At 37.9% G+C, this 18,207-nt stretch overlaps 1 protein-coding gene across 2 annotated transcripts; it reads left to right on the forward strand.

The window, feature by feature from the left end:
• Positions 1 to 2,922: 2,922 nt before the first annotated feature.
• Positions 2,923 to 15,299, forward strand: rac2 (Rac family small GTPase 2). 2 transcript variants are annotated; one of them, XM_014411479.3, is made up of 7 exons: positions 2,923 to 3,050; positions 9,223 to 9,294; positions 11,247 to 11,364; positions 12,250 to 12,312; positions 12,944 to 13,103; positions 13,410 to 13,543; positions 14,769 to 15,299. In XM_014411479.3, the coding sequence occupies exons 1-6, from the start codon at positions 3,016 to 3,018 to the stop codon at positions 13,538 to 13,540; spliced, it is 579 nt and encodes a 192-aa protein (XP_014266965.1). In that variant the 5' UTR covers positions 2,923 to 3,015; the 3' UTR covers positions 13,541 to 13,543; positions 14,769 to 15,299. The 2 variants fall into 2 exon arrangements, with proteins under 2 accessions (XP_014266965.1, XP_076740749.1); XM_076884634.1 differs by lacking the exon at positions 14,769 to 15,299 and having other exon boundaries at positions 12,944 to 13,107; positions 13,410 to 13,540.
• The last annotated feature ends 2,908 nt before the right edge of the window (positions 15,300 to 18,207 follow it).

Raw genomic sequence — 18,207 nt, forward strand, 5'->3', positions numbered from 1 at the left:
GCAGTACGGGGGCCGCACAGGGAACTGTTCTGGCTCTGTTCCTCTTCATCATCTACACTGCAGACTTCTCCCACAACTCCACCCAGTGCTTCCTGCAGAAGTTCTCTGTTGACTCTGCAATAGTCGGCCTCAGTGTTGACATTGTGGAGGACTATAAATACCTTGGAGTACACATTGACAATAAACTGGACTGGGCTAAAAACACCACAGCACTTTACAGGAAGGGCCAGAGTCGTCTCTATTTTTTGAGGCGACTGAGGTCCTTCAACATCTGCCAGAAAATGCTGAGGATTTTCTATGAGTCTGTGGTGGCCAGTGCGATCCTCTATGCTGTTGCATGCTGGGGGAGCAGGCTGAGGGTCGCAGATGCCAACAGACTTAATAAACTGATCCGTAAGGCCAGCAATGTTGTGGGGATGGAGCTGGACTCCCTCAAGGTGGTGTCGGAGAGGCGGATGCTGTCCAAGATAAAGACAATGTTGGATAACACCTCCCACCCACTCCATGACATGTTGGTCAGTCACAGGAGCTCGTTCAGTGAGAGACTGAGATTACCGAAAAGCACCACTGAACGACACAGGAAATCATTCCTGCCTGTGGCCATCTCCACTTAACACACTGTTTGCTGCTACAACTACACATGTTTCTTTTCCAAATATTTATTTATAAGTGACTTATGTATGTATGTATGTATATATATGTATATATTGTACTATTCTTAGTTAGCGTATTGTCTGTCTTGTCTTAATGTTGGTTTAAAATGGAGCACTGTAACAAAAAATAATTTCCCCCAGGGATCAATAAAGTATTCTGATTCTGATTCTGATTCTGATTCTCATCTCTGATGGGGACGACAAGGAGTACAGAGAACTGACCCACAACTTTGTGGACTGGTGCCAGCAGAACTACCTCCAGATCAACACTAATAAAATATAAGGCACAAACATCCTCCACTACAACCACTAAACATTCAAGGTATGGACATTGAGGCTGTGGACAGCTACAGGTACCTTGGTGTTTATCTGAACAATAAACTGGACTGGACTCATAATTCAGATGCCTTCTACAGAAAAGGGCAGAGCAGGCTGTACCTGCTGCAGAGACTCAGGTCTTTTGGAGTGAAGGGCCACTCCTTCTATGTCTCTGTGGTGGCCTCAGCCACCTTTTACAGGGTGGTCTGCTGGGATGGCAACATCTCTGCCGGGGACAGGAAGAGACTGAAAAGGCTTTTCTGGAGAGCCAGTTGTGTTCAAGGATGCCCTCTGGAGCCAGTGGAGGTGGTGAGTGATAGAAGAATGGTTGCCAAGCTGTCATCCCTGTTAGACAACATCTCCCACCCAATGGAGGAGACTCTGACAGCACTGAGCAGCTCCTTCAGTGGGAGACTGCGGCACCCACGATGCGGGACGGAGAGATTTCGCAGGTCTTTCCTCCCCTTCTGCTGTCAGACTCCACAACAAAGACTTCAACTGATCAAGCACACACATCCACACATGTGCAATAACACTAAGTGCAATACTCTTTATCTGACAACATTGTATTTTACTCAGTTGTATATGGTATTTGTATTCTATTTCTATTCTATTAGATAGTATTTTATTCTATTAAATTCTATTATGTACAGTATTTTTATTCTCATTCTTTTGGAGATTATGTATCGAAATTTCAGGAGAGGGACCACACCTCCAAACACGCTCCTTCTGGCTGTCATCTATATAGGTTCCCCCAGTTCTGCAAGCTGTTCATTCTCGTTTACGTGCCCCTCCCTCCCTTCTTTTTCTCCATTCTTTAACTTCTTCGCTTCTATTTAGTTCATGGGGATCTGCCAGGCCTGGGAGCCATCGCCAGTCCCCTTCGAGGCCTTCCCCAAACCGCAGCTCAATTCATGTCAAAGCCATTCACCTTTACCTACTAAAACGCTGTCAAACCTAAAGATGAGGACGTGGCCCAGCTAGTGAAGTTATCTTATTCTATTCCTGTGTTTTTCTAATTTTTGCTATGTAACTTTGCACTGTCCACTTTCTGCTTTAACAAAACAAATTTCCCACATGTGGGACTAATAAGGGTTTTATCTTATCTTATCTTATCTTATCTTGTGTATATATTTTGTATTGCGTTCATGTGCATTACTTGTTGTTTTAAATCTTTAAAAAAGTAAATTTGAACTTGACTAGATGCATGTTTTTGGATTATGATGAGGTGGGAGTGCCCATGCATACATTAGGACAGCATTTAGGATGCTGGGTTAGCATCACAATACCACATTTACAGACACATAACTTGAAGTTAACCGACAATAAACACTTATTTTCAGGTGGGTACTTGTATCACTCACACTGTGAGGACATACATGTCTTTTATAGTATCAGGAGTGCACCAGGAGGGATAACAAGGTTTAATGTTGTTTTAAGATGAAGGTAACCATTAGACACATACTGCAGAAAACACCAGGAAGTGAATGTGAGTAAGTGTTATGTTGTGTAAACCAAGGGAAATGTGTGAGTGCATGTCTTTAATTAATGAGGTTTATGGAATTCAATCTTTTATAGTAAATTGAAATTTGAGGTAGATTAATTTTAACTTCCATATGTTCCGGACATGCTGGTCTGCATTTACTGAATGGTAAATGCCCAAAAGAAGAGGAAGTTTAAAATAAAGCTCTTATTGTTCGCAGAACCTTCCTCTTTGTAGCCATTTCACAGCTTCTTCTCTCTTGCAACAGAGACTGCTTTTCAACACCCTTCACACTAGTTTTTTTATGGGTGTCTTATTGGTATTGGTATCTTTTCAGCTTAAGGTCTGTTGTTTGAAAGAAAAAAAGAACAAAACAGGAAGAAGGCGATGAGTGCAAAAATGAAGGGAGAGAGGCTGAGTAAGAAAAAAAAGAAGCAGCAAAAGAAGGGGGAGGGAGGTGTGCAACAATTTCCTGTAGTTGCATGCTCTTCAGCGTCTCTCGGCCTTCCTCTCTGAGTCTGTTTCAGAGTGAAGAGCACAGACGAAGCTGAGCGGAACAGGATGCAGGCTATCAAATGTGTGGTCGTGGGAGATGGGTATGCTATTATTTTACTAATTTTAACCAGTGTGTTATAAATTAAAGGGGCCTTCAAGCTTTGAATTACACAGTGGTCGCCCAGCTGACGCATAAATGGGGATTGGCCCCAGGCTCTGAATTTCAGGGTAATCAGATAGAGCTGTCAAAGGTTGTCACATGGTAGGAGCAACAGTTTGATCCACTTCAGCGAGATTACTGTGCGGTTCAGCGTAAAAGTGTAAAAGAAACTTCTGTACTTGTGTTTTATGTCCAGTGTTAACATGTAGATCTTAAGGTGTGTATTTGACAGCGGTGATTCACACTGAGCGCGCTGGATGAGCCATGCAGGCCACAACATGCAGGAAAATGCTTTAAAGCAGCAGAACTCCTCTTCAAAGATGAAAATCCGATAGATGCCACAAAGATCAGTTGAGAAAATACAAACAAAGTGGGAAAAAAGTATGACTAAAAAAAGAAGAGGCAATAAAGAAGCAGAAGCTCAAACGTGTAAATGATTAACCTCATTGTGTTTTTGACATCTGAAAAGTTGTTGAATTTATTTGCCCTAAAGGGTGAAATGTGCTCGCGTAAGAAGTTTGGATGAGCCACCGTCTGCCATCAAATGCGTTTATCGTTGAAGGTGGGGCAAAATGGCTGGCTGTTAAAGTGAAGGGAATTGTAAAGCGGAAGTTCTACAGTTGTTTCTCAAAAATAGTTCAGTAAACACTTTAACACATGCAGTTCACCATCCAGAGGTAGCACACGGGTACTGCAGCGTGTGTGCAGAGCTTCCTGGTGTGTGACACTGATTTAAAAAAAATGCAGAGAGAGAAGCCGTAACAGTGACGTGTGTAAATATTTGGAAAGGGAAACATGTGGTGTTGGCTCTATTTCATTTACCACGCTACATTTACATAAAACCCTTTTTTTAAATTGAAAGCCTTTGATTGTCAGCTAATGAAAAAGACCTTGCATGAAAAATAACAGTTCAAGTGATTTAAACAAATCCAAAACATGATTTAAGTTTTGACATTTAAAAAAATTAATTGTGTGTTTTCTCAAATATTCTTTGTAGTGTTCAAAACAAGCATCAATTATTGGCTGTTGACAGGAGACCAACAGTAGTCAGGTTTTATGTTAACCATACTTTGATAATTTTTTTGTTGTGTTTAAATAACTTGTTTTGTTGTTTTTCTTAAGAAGCTGTTTTTTAGTAGCTGCCAATCAAAAGCTTCCATTAAAAAAAGGTTTTATGTAATTTAAGTGTGCTAAAGTCAATAAAGACAGTTCACTAAAAAGAAGTGACAAAATGTGTAAAACAAACAAACAAGCATTAGTAATAATAAGTCACTGACGTGAAAATATGCTGCTACAATAAACACTGCAGAGGTAAACATGCTGAACTTTTTGTAGATCTTGTTTCATTACTTCTGACTCCGCTCCAGAACTTGACCTAGATTTCAGTTCCGCCTTTATTACTTGTTTCTTTACAACTAGTGCTGTGTACAAACTAGTACTGCAAATTTTACAATCCAGATACCAAGTAAATACAGGGTCAGTACTGCGGATACCAATACTCGCACTTTTAACCTATAAGGAAAGCCTATATAGGTAAGTGCAGTGTATCACGACTTATGAGACATGCCATTATTAATTTGCAAATTCTAAAAACATTTGAATGATTTTTACTTTCCACAATAATTAGAAAAAACAAGAAAACACACCTTTTAGTTTCTCGTGAATTTTCAAACTGGGTTTTTTGGAGACCCAGAATTTACTGTTCATGTCTCAAAAGCACGTTGGGTCAGCTTCTGTTATTAAATATTCTATAGGGTACAAATAAAATAGACTTGCAGTCAACACAAACAGGTTTAGACCTTTTTTAATAGGTTGTTTAAGGAATATTATGTCATGTGCAAAAGAAATAATTTATTTAACAGATTCAGTGGACTACAGACTGAACTTAAAGCACTTAATCAATCTGATACCAATATCTGTGTCTGTATCAATATTTGGATTAATTCGTTCACCTCTATTAAAAACACAACACTAAGACAAAGGCAGTCAGTTCACTTCAGTGGGTTACACAAGCAGGAGGAAGAGCTTGGAGATGTGCCCAGTTTTACACCTGCGTCCATATGAATAAAAGGAAATATTGTGAAAAGGTTTTCAAAATGTTGCCTTTTAAAATATTTGAAAGCTACATTGCAAATACCCAGCCAGCCCTTTGGAAAGTCTGTATCGTTTCATGTGACAGCCAGAAAGCTAATGATGGTGGTGGTAATTTCCACATTTATTTCTCATTTTTGATCACCTCTGCTAGGCGCTAACAGTGTATATATAGATACATACACACAGTAGTTAAACTTAACTGCTGATGGAGAAGAGGAAGTCGGTTTCATGTTGTAGGGAAGTCCGCTTCAAGAGTCGTGGTATTTACAGTTTAACAGCACAAGCATTTAAATGCAATCAGAGCTCATCAGCTGTGTTGCAAAATCCATCTTCTTTAACCCATTTTACTCCACAAATAAGAGTTTTAAATAAGAAATAATTATTTGAAATAATAATAAATAATTTCAAATAAGAACAACAGAAGTAATGTGAATGATTTAAGCGTATGGTTTAATTAGCAGCCAAGTTAATGAACATCCTACAGTCTGATGACTGACTCATTAAAACCTTACAAAACAAACAGGTGCGTTTAAAGGCAAATGGGGCAGTGGGTTATAAATGTTAAATTAAATATAACACTAGAAAGAAAATAAATTTGGAGAGCCACACCACAGCTATTTGTATTGTACATAATTTGACAGGTTTTCAAGATAGTCCTTGAAAAGTAGAGATGACAGCAGCTAACTTGCTGTTTTTCAAAGAAAGCATCATTAATGTGCCTGAACTGAAATAAAATGAAGTTTCTGTCTATTGTGATTCTTATAGCGAAGTCGCTTTTTCTCGGAAAAAGCTAGCGTTCTGTTGCTTTCTGCTGGCAGGTCAGTTAAGGACAGAAACACGTCCCTGTGCAAGTGTATATAAACATTTCTGAAACTTACATGGGTGTATAAGCAGTAGCTGGTTGTGGTGGTTGAAGCTGACCTCTGTCAGGAAATTGTCTGCTGCTGCTGTTTTCATGCCTGAAGTCAAAATGTCGGATGTTAGAAAGTGGCTCGTGGTGCTGTCACATTCCTAAAACTCAGAGAAAGACAATTTACCACTGGTTGCTGCACATACAACATTTTTAAGGACTTGTGAGCATCCCGGTGAAGGTGGAAGCCCAGATTTGTACTTCTTGTTATATTAGACAGTCTCTTGCATGCCTTCTTTCCTGTCTTCCTTCTCTCACCCCAACCGGTCGCAGCAGATGGCCCCGCCCCTCCCTGAGCCTGGTTCTGCTGGAGGTTTCTTCCTGTTAAAAGGGAGTTTTTCCTTCCCACTGTCACCAAAGTGCTTGCTCATAGGGGGTCACATGATTGCTGGGTTTTTCTCTGTGTGTATTATTGTAGGATCTACCTTACAATATAAAGCACCTTGAAGCGACTGTTGTTGTGATTTCATGCTGTATAAATAAAATTGAATTTAATTGACTTCTCCTGCTAAAGTGAGTGCTGAGTTAGCAATTATATGTGTTAGTCCCCATAGGGAAATAGTTCCTCTGCATTTAACCCATTCACGCAGTGAAGCAGTGGGCAGCCACCAATGCAGCGCCCGGGGAGCAGTGTGTAGGGACAGTACCTTGCTCAGGGGTACCTTAGGGTAGCCGTTCAGTGGAGTTGAACCCCCGACCTTCCGATCATGGGGCCACCACTCTACCTACTGAGCTATATGACAATTAAAGCACAACAGTTATACAGCTACAGATATAATTTGTAAAATAAAGTAAACCTAATGAGTAACAAAAAAGTCAAGCCCCCTTTGAGAAATTAAAGTTTACTCAGTTTTATTTTTTCTTACATGCAGTTGTAGAGCTATGCAGCTAGCTAACTGACACCATTTGGCCTCAGTCTGGTTGAAACCATTCATCACCATATATTCACTTTTTATTCTTTTTAGACGGGACCAAAAGAAATGAAATGTCACAATAGGTTAAAACGATAGGATAAAACATGTTCATGGAAAAGCAGATTATGAAGCAGACAGAGAGAGATGTGAGGCAGAAATCTTTTTTCTTTCCTTTTTTTTGAAAGCTCGGTGTGGCCAGTTCCTGTTTTCAGCTCAAACCGATGCTTCTGAAACAGCGCGGTTCCTTTTTGACTCACACACGACCACAAAGCACACGCATGTAATGCTATACTTATGAGACCCTTTAGTGGCATTATTTAATGTGTGACCCACATCCCTGACTCAACCTCTGCATTCGACCTAAACCCTGTTTTAACCTTAACAGTGAGACTAAATCTTAAACCCACACGAGCCTTTGGAAAAAGTTACAAACTGACAACATTTCATCAGACTCGACCTCTAAAACTCAGAGTTGTCCTCACAAAGACAGAAATGCTCACAGGCACTCTGACGCTTATCTGCGTTGCTCATATCACTACTGAGTCATCTCGTCAGCAGGGCTGGTCTTTTTTAAAATGCTAACTTTTGGAATGACTGTCATTTTGTAGTTTCTGTGTCATGCATTTTTTTTTCTAGTCAGAACATATTTGGATTTTATAATTAATAAAAAATTTAATTCACTAGCCACAAAGTATAAAAGTTTGTTGTTGTTGTTGTTGTTATTAATGTTGGTGCTGAAAAACACTAAAATATATACTCAGTACACTTGTACTATAACACTAAGCAGCCATGAAAGTAAAGAAACGTGCTAACAAGTGCACCCACAGATCCCTCAATGGAAGCGTCAGTTGATAATAATGATGTGTCATCCCTTCCATATTTTTGTATAACTACTTTTAATAATATACAATATAATAATAATACTTAAAAGAATTAAATATGAAAACCAAAAATTATTTTGTATATGAGAAATATGCCAACATGTTTATTTGATTTACATATTAAACATAAAAAGGTTTTTGGGGGGAGAGAATGGGGGAAGCTCAATTTCTTCTGTCTGATAATAGTTCAAAGTTCCACAAAATTATTAATCTTATTGTGGGATTTTAAAATATTTCTATTGTGTTAATGTGGTTTGAGTAAAAGGTGGGAGTATGTGAGAGTTTCGAGCAAAACCATCGAGAAGACCAGTATAAACCTGCTTTATTTGACAAACGCTTGTACGTCACAAATGTCTTTTATGGCACAGAGTCACAGGCAGACTGAGAAAAAAGGACGAGCTGATGGTTTCCTTGCAGACTGGATTTGCTTGGTTATTTATGTAAGCAAAAAAAAAAGAAGGTTATTTATCAATAAGTGTGATAAAGACTGATCCAATCAGGGGTTCTGATCTCCGTCTGTCAGATAAGAGACTCTACAGAATTCTGTTTATTTATTTATTAACCTTTATTTAACCAGGAAAAGTCCCATTGAGATTAAAAACCTCTTTTTCAAGGGAGTCCTGGCCAAGAGGCGACAACACGTTGAAATTTGATGAAACAAAAAGACTGAAGCCACTCCTCCTAGCTTATGACCAATCAGATGTATCCAGAGTGTAATCAACATGAAATATGAGTGCTGCAGTGAAACCAGGCCTCGAGTTCTTTGTGCTGCTGTTGAAAATGCTGGCAGCAAATCTGTGGAAACTAAATAAGAAGCAGGCTAGCTGATACTTGCTGGATCACCTTGCAGGCAGCCATGCAGTTTCATCACTGTGGATGTTGGGACAAGCTGAACACAGATCACTGAATTTCTGCAAATTAGAAACACAAAAACACTGTTTACAGATGTCAGCGTGCCCATGAAATCTGTATTTGTTGAATGTTTTGTTTTTGACCGTGACAGTATTTTCGAACAATGACGTCAACAAAGGAACTGGGGGAGTTGCTCACAGAGTAAATATAATGCACTTCCAGAAAACATTTAAACTTGGAGTGTGACTGATGTGTATAAGCGTGCATATTGCATCATCTCCTGTCAGTACTATATATTTTTTTCTTTATATATATATACATATATATATATATATATATATATATATATATATATATATATATATATGGAATAGCAACATTTACTGTCTCTTGTGTTTTTTTCTTGTCATTCTCTATGTCTCTTTCCTGACTTCTCTTTGTCTTTTTACTTGTGTTATACAGAGCTGTGGGTAAAACATGTCTTCTCATCAGTTACACAACCAATGCCTTCCCCGGAGAGTACATTCCTACTGTGTGAGTACTACAAACAAACATCTACACACACAGAAATACAGACATAAACACTTTCGCGGTCTCTCTGTGAGGCACCTACAGGTACATGCGCATGTCTTCATTGATCAGTTGTGCACTGTGTCAGGACACACGGACAAATATTATAGAGAAGATGCACACATGTGCTGCAGTCCATCTGGAGATGTCTGACTGTAACACAGGCAGGTTTGGGCTGGCAGCAGCCTGCAGGTTATTAAAACATATTTGTGGTTCAAAGCGTGTTTGATCAAACGTCAGCTGCTTTCTGCACACGGTGAAAGAAAAGAGGAAAGAAGTGAGATGGGCTTTTCTTTTTTTAAAACAATAAATATCGCTGTGCACCTGAGGTCCTGACAGTCAAGTACTAGAGTGTTGTATGTCCATGCAACACAATAGTTTTGCTACATTTTGAATGGACATTTGAACAGCTTAATGTAAAATTCAGTTAAATATGAATCTAATATGTGAAGTATATTTAAATGCATTGTTTTTATATAAACTAACCTTCTCCATAGTAAATGTTTAAAAAAGATAACAATATTACTCGATTAGCAACTGTTTTTCAAATCCAATCTGATCCATTTTCCTGTATACATTTATTTATTTTTATTTCCTGTTTATTGTAAATATTCTTGAGGTTTGGGCAATTGGTTTAAAACACTATACAACCTTTTTGGCCATTAAGTCTCATTAATCACTTTGCTTGTTGTTTCTACAGTTTTACAAACCAAAATTAAAAGTTTTAATTGGCAAATTAATAATTAGCACAATCTATAATGTAAACAGTCAGAAATTTAAGCCCAACTTGGAATATGCAGGACATTAGAAATTGAAAGAAATATTGAAAGAAATAAAATGAATATTTCTACAATGATCAGCACTTTTACTTCAGCAAAAAATTGAATGCTTCTTCCACCAGTGGGTGCTGGTGCCTACTTCAAACTTTCACATAAAATAAAAAAAATAAAACCATATAAAGGAACACAGTCCATAAATATTACATGTAAGCCATATTAGAATGAAGGCAATAAAAGATCTAGGGAAGCACAATAAATGATTATTAGACAGGTTATATTAAACCTCAGATCTTCAGTGATGTAATGCTGCACTCTGCAACATGAAGGACCAGAACTTCATAAAAATGACTATGAGTCATCACATTTACTTCTTCAGGTGCAACTATTTAGCAACATGTGAACCCACCGTATATTAAACTGGAAACCCAGAAATATAAACACCAACATTGAGAAATTAAACTGTTATGCTTCTTTGTGACCACACGAGGGCAGCCCTGCCTTATTATGTGTCATTGTCGTGTTGAGGCTGTGTGCAGGCAGTAGTGATGGCAAGGAGGACCCAATGTGCAGACACTCGGACCCAGAAAGTAAACTCAAACTCAGTTTTATTGCTAGATGGCAAACAGAGAACTGGCAAAACTGAGAATACAAAAACTAAACTGAAAATAACAACAACCTGAACTGGCAGACGGACAGATAGAAAACACAGCATGAAATGAGGGTAGATCGCGACACAAGAACACTAAAACTCTAAAAAGAAAACACACAGAGAACCTAAACTAAGAATAATCCTATAAGCCATTAGGCAAAGCTAGAATATAATGAAATAAACAAAATCAAAGAGCCAAAAACACAAAACACTGGGTCGACGACCCAGGCACCCTAACAGTTATGCTCTTATACTAGACATGGTTAATATGACTTGTGTGTCAAACTAACCAAAGTAATGTTGTTGGTTGATGTTTTCGTGAACAGTGATATTTCAAGTATGGTTGTAGTTTTTTCCCCCATTATAGGAGTTTAACTGGTTAAACAATCAGTGAACTGAAGGATTGTTTAATTAATAAATAACCAATGAAATGAAAGGCTGCCTGAGACTGGTTGACCAATCGTTGACCTTCTCTTCTCTCCCCACAGATTCGACAATTATTCAGCTAATGTGATGGTGGACAGCAAGCCGGTCAACCTGGGCCTCTGGGATACAGCTGGACAGGAAGATTATGACAGGCTCCGCCCACTGTCCTACCCACAGACGGTACAGAATCACACATACACACACAAAGCACTCGTACAGCTCATTAGAACAAGGGGGTTTTAACATTATGTGTTATAAACAATGTGTATCATATGTACCACTTACTTTCATGCTTTTAGCCATGAGATAACTACGATAAACACACAACATGTGGTAGAGTAGCTGAAGTAGTTGTTTTACATTTAACCTGATCTTCTCCACAGTAGAAACGAAACATAATTTCGTCCTTTCGAAATAAATATTTCAAGTCAGCACTTGTGAAACTGCATTCTCAAGGACATTTCAAAAAACCTTTGTCCCTAATAAAATAGCCAACTTTAATAGATCCAAAACGTCCAAAACAGGAGTTACGCTTAGTTTTCAGTAAGGACACAGGGGTCTGAATCCAGTGTTAGACCATTTTTATTAGTTTCTTTATTAGTTATCATGAGTTATTAGTCAAGTTTATGACTTTATGACTTGCAGTTTAGTTTTGCAAGTTTCTGTTTATTTGGGTTTAGGCACCATGACTAATTGATTAGTTTTAGGTTAATATAGACCTTCTGTCAGTATTACAAAACTTGCCAAAAGTGATGAGTGCTGCTCAGTCTGATATCTGCCCAGATGTCTGAAAAGAAGAAACAGTAGAAAAATCAAGAAAATACATGGAAAACATGTTGTTTATTGTAAATATAAATGTTATAATAAATATAAACAAATGCAAGCAAGATATGCTTTCTTCCAGATGTAATGTGGAAAGCATTTCAATTTTGTGAGAACTCAACTTTTAGAGCTTGGCAAGAAGTAATGGACATAAAGTTACACAGACAGAACTTATATAACATGTCAGCTAATTAAAACTGCAGCAGCTATTCTAATTCTTTGTCTCCTTGTCTCTCCATCCAGGATGTTTTCCTAATCTGCTTCTCCCTGGTTAGCCCGGCATCCTATGAGAACGTCAGAGCTAAGGTGAGTTTTGGCTGTTTTTTATGAGGCCTGTCTCTCAGCTGCCAAGGAACAAAATGTAAAAAGGAACAAAAGGAACAGAAATATGCAAATTTCTAACTGTGTTTTATTAAAACTTCCACAGTTGGTTAAATATTAGCATGGTAAGACGCTGAAAATAAAGTGACTGAAAGAAACAGCAGTAGATCTCATCAGGCAATACCCCAAAACTCCATGGAAATAGCTGCTTTGTGAGCAAGCTACTCCACAACACAGATTTACCAGTCATAGCCCACAACAATCACTGGCTTGTGGTTTACCTGAGAAAATAAGAGGGAGGAGAAAAATAGTAATTTATTATAGAGAAAAATAATAGGTACTTGGATAAAGAAATGGAGGAAAAACCCAAACAGATCTGAAAATAAATATGAATGAATGATTGATGCTGTGTGTGAGAGTTGGATGATGTATTTCTCTCATTTCATAGCATTGTTTTTCGTGTTAAGCCTTCATCCACCTTTCTGTAACACCTGGCATCAGAGCTTCATCTCCCTCCACCTTTGATTCTGTTTTTTGCCTCTAACACGTTCCTTGATTTTGCGTGTTCCCCTTTCTTGCCTCTTATTTAGTTTTCCTTTACTCTGTATTCTGCCAGTGGTACCCTGAGGTCCGTCACCACTGCCCCTCCACGCCCATCATCCTGGTTGGCACTAAGCTGGATCTGAGGGATGAAAAGGATACCATTGAGAAACTGAAGGACAAGAAGCTGGCGCCTATCACCTATCCACAGGGCCTAGCTCTGGCTAAGGAGATAGGTCAGTCACTCTTACTTTATTTGCTTGAAAAGCACTTTAAGATTTGAAGCTCTCCTCACCAGTGAAGATATGAAACTAGCAGATGAAGATGCTAGAGAACTTTGTAGCCTGACTGCCTCTGCAAATTTTTGTTATTCCCCTCATTTCCTGGCATCACAGTAAAAGTATAGTAGCTGTAGTTGACTATAGTGTTCTTTGAAAGTTGAACTTATTCTTCTCCACTACCAGCAAACCTTTCTTCTCTTACTTTGTCTTTGTAGTTCTTTCTCTTCTTTTATTAACATATATGTGTCTTCGCATGTATAGATGCAGTCAAATACCTGGAGTGCTCAGCCTTGACCCAGCGTGGTCTGAAGACTGTGTTTGATGAGGCCATTCGTGCCGTCCTCTGCCCTCAGCCCGCCAAGGTCAAGAAGAAGCCCTGCTCGCTGCTGTAAACGGTACGACTGAATAAAACACAGAGGAAGAGGAGGAAGAGAGATTAGACGTTTGAGAGAAGAGAGAAACAAAGTTAACTCGCTCATTAAATCAACACATAAAGTAGAGTAGAGGTTTGAGGGCTTCTTTTCTTTTCTTTGAACATAAGTCTGAAGCTATTCAATCAAGCCTTTTATTTGTCACATGCAATGTTTACACATCTGCAGTGAAATATTACACAACCCCCCCCCCCCCCCCCCCCCCCCCCCCGAACATACATACATATCAGCTCCAGCCTTGAGACCACAGCTGACACTGATATGGTAGCTGCATGAAATGATGGTGGTTTTCCTTTAGTGCGAACAACTGCATGTCAATTTCACAGTTGGTCTAACAGTCCGTCACTGGTCTCTCAGTCTCCCGTTGGAGAGCTTCTCTGAGATGTTATCAATCTTGTGCTCAGAGAGCAGAGACTGCCGTGAGCTTCTCCAAGATCTTATCCGTGCTGCGTTCAATGAGCCCATTTTGAGAAGTCACGACCCGTCCCATCATTTCCATCATAGCGGGCAGCCTTGTGGGGTTTTGAAAAGCCAATTCTGCTATCTTTGATAAGGCAGGGCCAAGCCAACTCCGAACAACAAGAACCCTGTTATCGTGGTTCCGAAAAGGTAGATGTCTACAATGTTCTCGATTGACAGTCCCGCCAGGCACACGACCCTCCAGTTCCTCCACCTGTCCATTGTGTATCCGGCAGGAAAGGACACTCGGACTTACTCAAGCCCAGGCTTCTCGTTGAGAAGAGGGTGTCAATTGCAATCAGGGACCAGTTGTTCAAATCCATAATTCCTCTTTTAGGTTGTAACAGACCGTGAGAGTCATCCAGGGCAAAAGTAGAAAAGTAGACGAGACTAGACAAGGACATTGAGAAGCCAAGCAGGAAAGAGAAGGAAGAGGGAGAGGAGAAAAGTGCGACTGCCTTCGTCCAGAGCCAAACGAGAAAGGAAACTGTAGACACTTATCACTAAGAGGTGATTCAGAAGTTTGTTCTTGCACATATAATGGACAGAAACATTAAAGAGAAAAGAAAAGACATAAATGAACACAACACAAGACAGAAAAGTTTCACATGCTTTGTACTCAATTTCATTTTTTTGCAGAGGAAAAATAAATTTGTCCTGAATATTGTTGGAGTAATTTTGTCCCACAGGCATCAATTTAACCCCATGATTTATGTGACCTTTGTTTTAGATTCTCACAGGAGCACAGAAGAAGAGAAAAGGACTGCAGACCCTGAAGAATATATGCAAATCTGCCATGTCTCTAATGTATATCTACAACTTTAAACAAAACAAAAAACCAAACAATGTATGGTGTGCAGGTTTGCTATTGTTTTAGAAATGCCAACGAGCTCTTCAGTCCAAATCCAGACGCTGCCCAGACAGGATTTCTTTGTAAAATATATCAGTTTAGAGATTATAGACCCTTTGAGTTTAAGTGTAAGTCTGAGAGCAGCATGCTGCCTTCATCTAAAGTACTGCCAACAATATATATGTGTTTCATGAAACCTAAAATAAAAATAACTTTTGTAACTGAAATAAACACAGTGTTTCAGTATGATTTGTTCACTGTGCTGTTTTCAGGGTGATGAATGTAAGGAGCAGAAATGGTCGTTTGTGAGGAAGCAAGCAACAAGCAAACTTGTGTCTGAATAAGATTTATTAACAAATGTATTATTTGTTGTGCTATTAAAATAAAAATAAAACATTTGATTGCACAAAAGATTCACATTATTTCTCCACAACATGTGACCTTTTGGATTGAATGCCTATACTCAACTATGGGGGATATATAATTCTCATTTTGATACAGCTGCTGATATCGCCTATACTCTATCCTTATTTACATATTGTGGAGAACAGCATCTTTTTCTGGTGGTGAGTTGAAAATGTTCAGACTCAAACAGCACTTTCAGTTTTGCAGTTTAATGTTTGACCAGCTTTTTTTGCCAAAACACCTTCATGTTTCAATCATTTTAGTAATCCTGCGAACAGTTAATCATGTCACATGGTGCTCAAGTCTTCAGCTGTGATTTTATTTGTTATTTAATTAATACAGTTTAATGTCTTATAATATAGATAGCTACACAGGCATACAGAGAGATTGTTTACTTTATTAATCCCCAGTGCGACTGAAGATTAAACTGAATATAAAGCATTTAAAAGAAGCTCAATCTTAAACTCATAACAGAACAGTAATGTTAGTCCATATAAAACTGATGTGGAATATTTTCCTCTTGAATTATTAGGTTAACTTTGATATTTTGTGGTTAGTTTGCCAGGATGATGACTGTCATCCTCTCTGCCTTTCTGCAAGAGGCTCCATATGCCGCTGTTCTAGTGGATACTGTAAAAATAAATAAGCAATGAATTATGATAATACATTATCATTAAACTCTTAACTATACAGTAGTAGTAAAAAATATTTTACTACTTTCCAAATATCAATGAAAGTATAGGCATTCATGTAATAATAATAATAATAATAATAATAATAATAATAATAATGAACATGAATTATGTTTCATTCACAAAATATTTTCTCTTGCCAGTTAGTATTGTATTGTAGTGGTATTGTAATTTTCAGGAGACTGACAGTAACAGAAATTAATTCCATAGACAAGAAATCAACATGGACGTGGACCGCCACACTGCAAAACATTTGGTAATTTTTTCTGAATGGTTTATAGTTATGACCCTATTAAGGATACACAGAAGACAATGGACGAATGGACAAAATAAAGCATGTAGAGTACTTTTCAAATTCTTTTTGGTGTTTGCTCAAATATGGGACCTTAAATAATTTTTTTTTAATAATATAATTTAACTAGACCATACCTAGAATTTTTTTGTGGTACATTTCCCTGATGACAGATCCTGATTTAATTTCATGGTTGGAAGGACCAGGAAAAATTCTAAAAATTGTTTGAGTTGAGACAAAATGACCCTATTAGCAAATCACCATCGGTTTAAGAAAGGACACAAAAAAATTCAGTTAACATACAAAATCTGATATGAAAGAGGCAACACACAGTCTAACTCTTTTGTTTTTATGTTGCATAATACAGAGAAAAACTGTTTTTACGACACTAATGATGCCAGTAACAGTCGCTGTTGGGGAGGACAGTTTACACTGAGCATGTGCAGTTTAAAGATGCCTTTTATTTTTAAGGAGGAAACCATCCTGAGCTGCTAGCTGTCCAGTTTAAAATCTATAGTGAAGCACTTTCTGATGTCTTCTTATTCCTTTTCAGTATTGTGGATGTTTTGTTCAATATTTCCTTTTTGATGTTTGTTTACCAGCCGTATTGGTATCAATATTTCCTGTTATTTAGCCGTAAATAGCCATTGTAGTGTCTTTGATTGAGATATGACTTATCGATCGTATTGATAATTTACGGAGAGCTTAGAGATGGATATCTGTGTAAGTAATGGCACAGCTTTTTTCCCCTTTTTTGTTTTTAGAATTAGGATTTTAAGAAAAGAAAAACAATTAAACCGTAGCTGAATCTGATCAGAGGAAAAGAGGTATCCGTCAGCTGTGACGCTGCGTTCTCGTTGATCTCCTTGAGATCTGAATGACATCAAACTTATTTTTGAAGTTTGCATTTACCCTGTTGTATTAAAAGAATACCTAAAGTTTCTTTTCCATTAGAGAATTTTTTGTTAACCTGTTTACTGGTCTTGATTATGCATCAAGTCAGAATCTGAAATTCATTTTTTTTAAAAAGGACGTAAAAACTCCCACGTTTTACAGCGTCGGCTATGCGGAGGCTGCCAGGCGTCGTATTTACACACCCATGGATGTTTAACTGTATTTATTGCGTACAAATAAATGTGAAATAAAGATAGCTTAAATGGAACAAGACTCTGTTTTAACACTTAATTCCTGCATCCACCTGTTTAAAATATATTATTTTAAAATAATGTGTTACATGACTACACAGAAGGATGTTTCAGCTCAGTATATAGCAAATAGAAAAAATATAAATAATTCTTAATTTTAAAATAAACATTAATCTGATTATTAAAAAAAATTATTGGACAAAAAGTACATGGAAAAAAGAACTCGGTGAAATGGAAAAAATAAAGTTCAATATCTTGAAAATCAAATAGAATACAAGCTTTGTTTTCTTCCTTGTTTTCTGTATTTATCTGTTTGTATAAGACAAACAGTTTATCATAAGTAACTGAAAGTCTTTCGGCTCTTCGAAGAAAAACTGATGGAATCCAACAAATAAACATAACTAAAAACTGCAGCCTCAAAAGTAAAACTCATTTGTTGCTGATAACGAACGCAAATCCAAAGTGTTGTTGTTCCCACCCCAGAGCAGCAGGTGGCAGCAGCACGATACAAAGGAACTGTACTGTACTGGGATTTCTGTTCGTTTTTGTTTTTATTTTCCAAAAGAAGAAGCTGTTTTTAACGTAAACTGTTGATTATAGAGTTTTTTGTTGCAGTTTGACCTTCAGCTGAACTTAATGTTGGGTTTCTATTGATTTTAGAGAAGCTATTCGCTGAGAGGTTGTCATAATTCATGCGTGAAAGGGTTAAAACATATCCTTTGTTTCATTTTTTAGTGAAACTCTGGTAGAGTAGCTTTGAAACTGATAATTCAGCATATACTAAA

The sequence above is a fragment of the Maylandia zebra genome, linkage group LG6, assembly GCF_041146795.1.
Source record: "Maylandia zebra isolate NMK-2024a linkage group LG6, Mzebra_GT3a, whole genome shotgun sequence".
In the NCBI taxonomy this organism is placed as follows: Eukaryota; Metazoa; Chordata; class Actinopteri; order Cichliformes; family Cichlidae; genus Maylandia; species Maylandia zebra.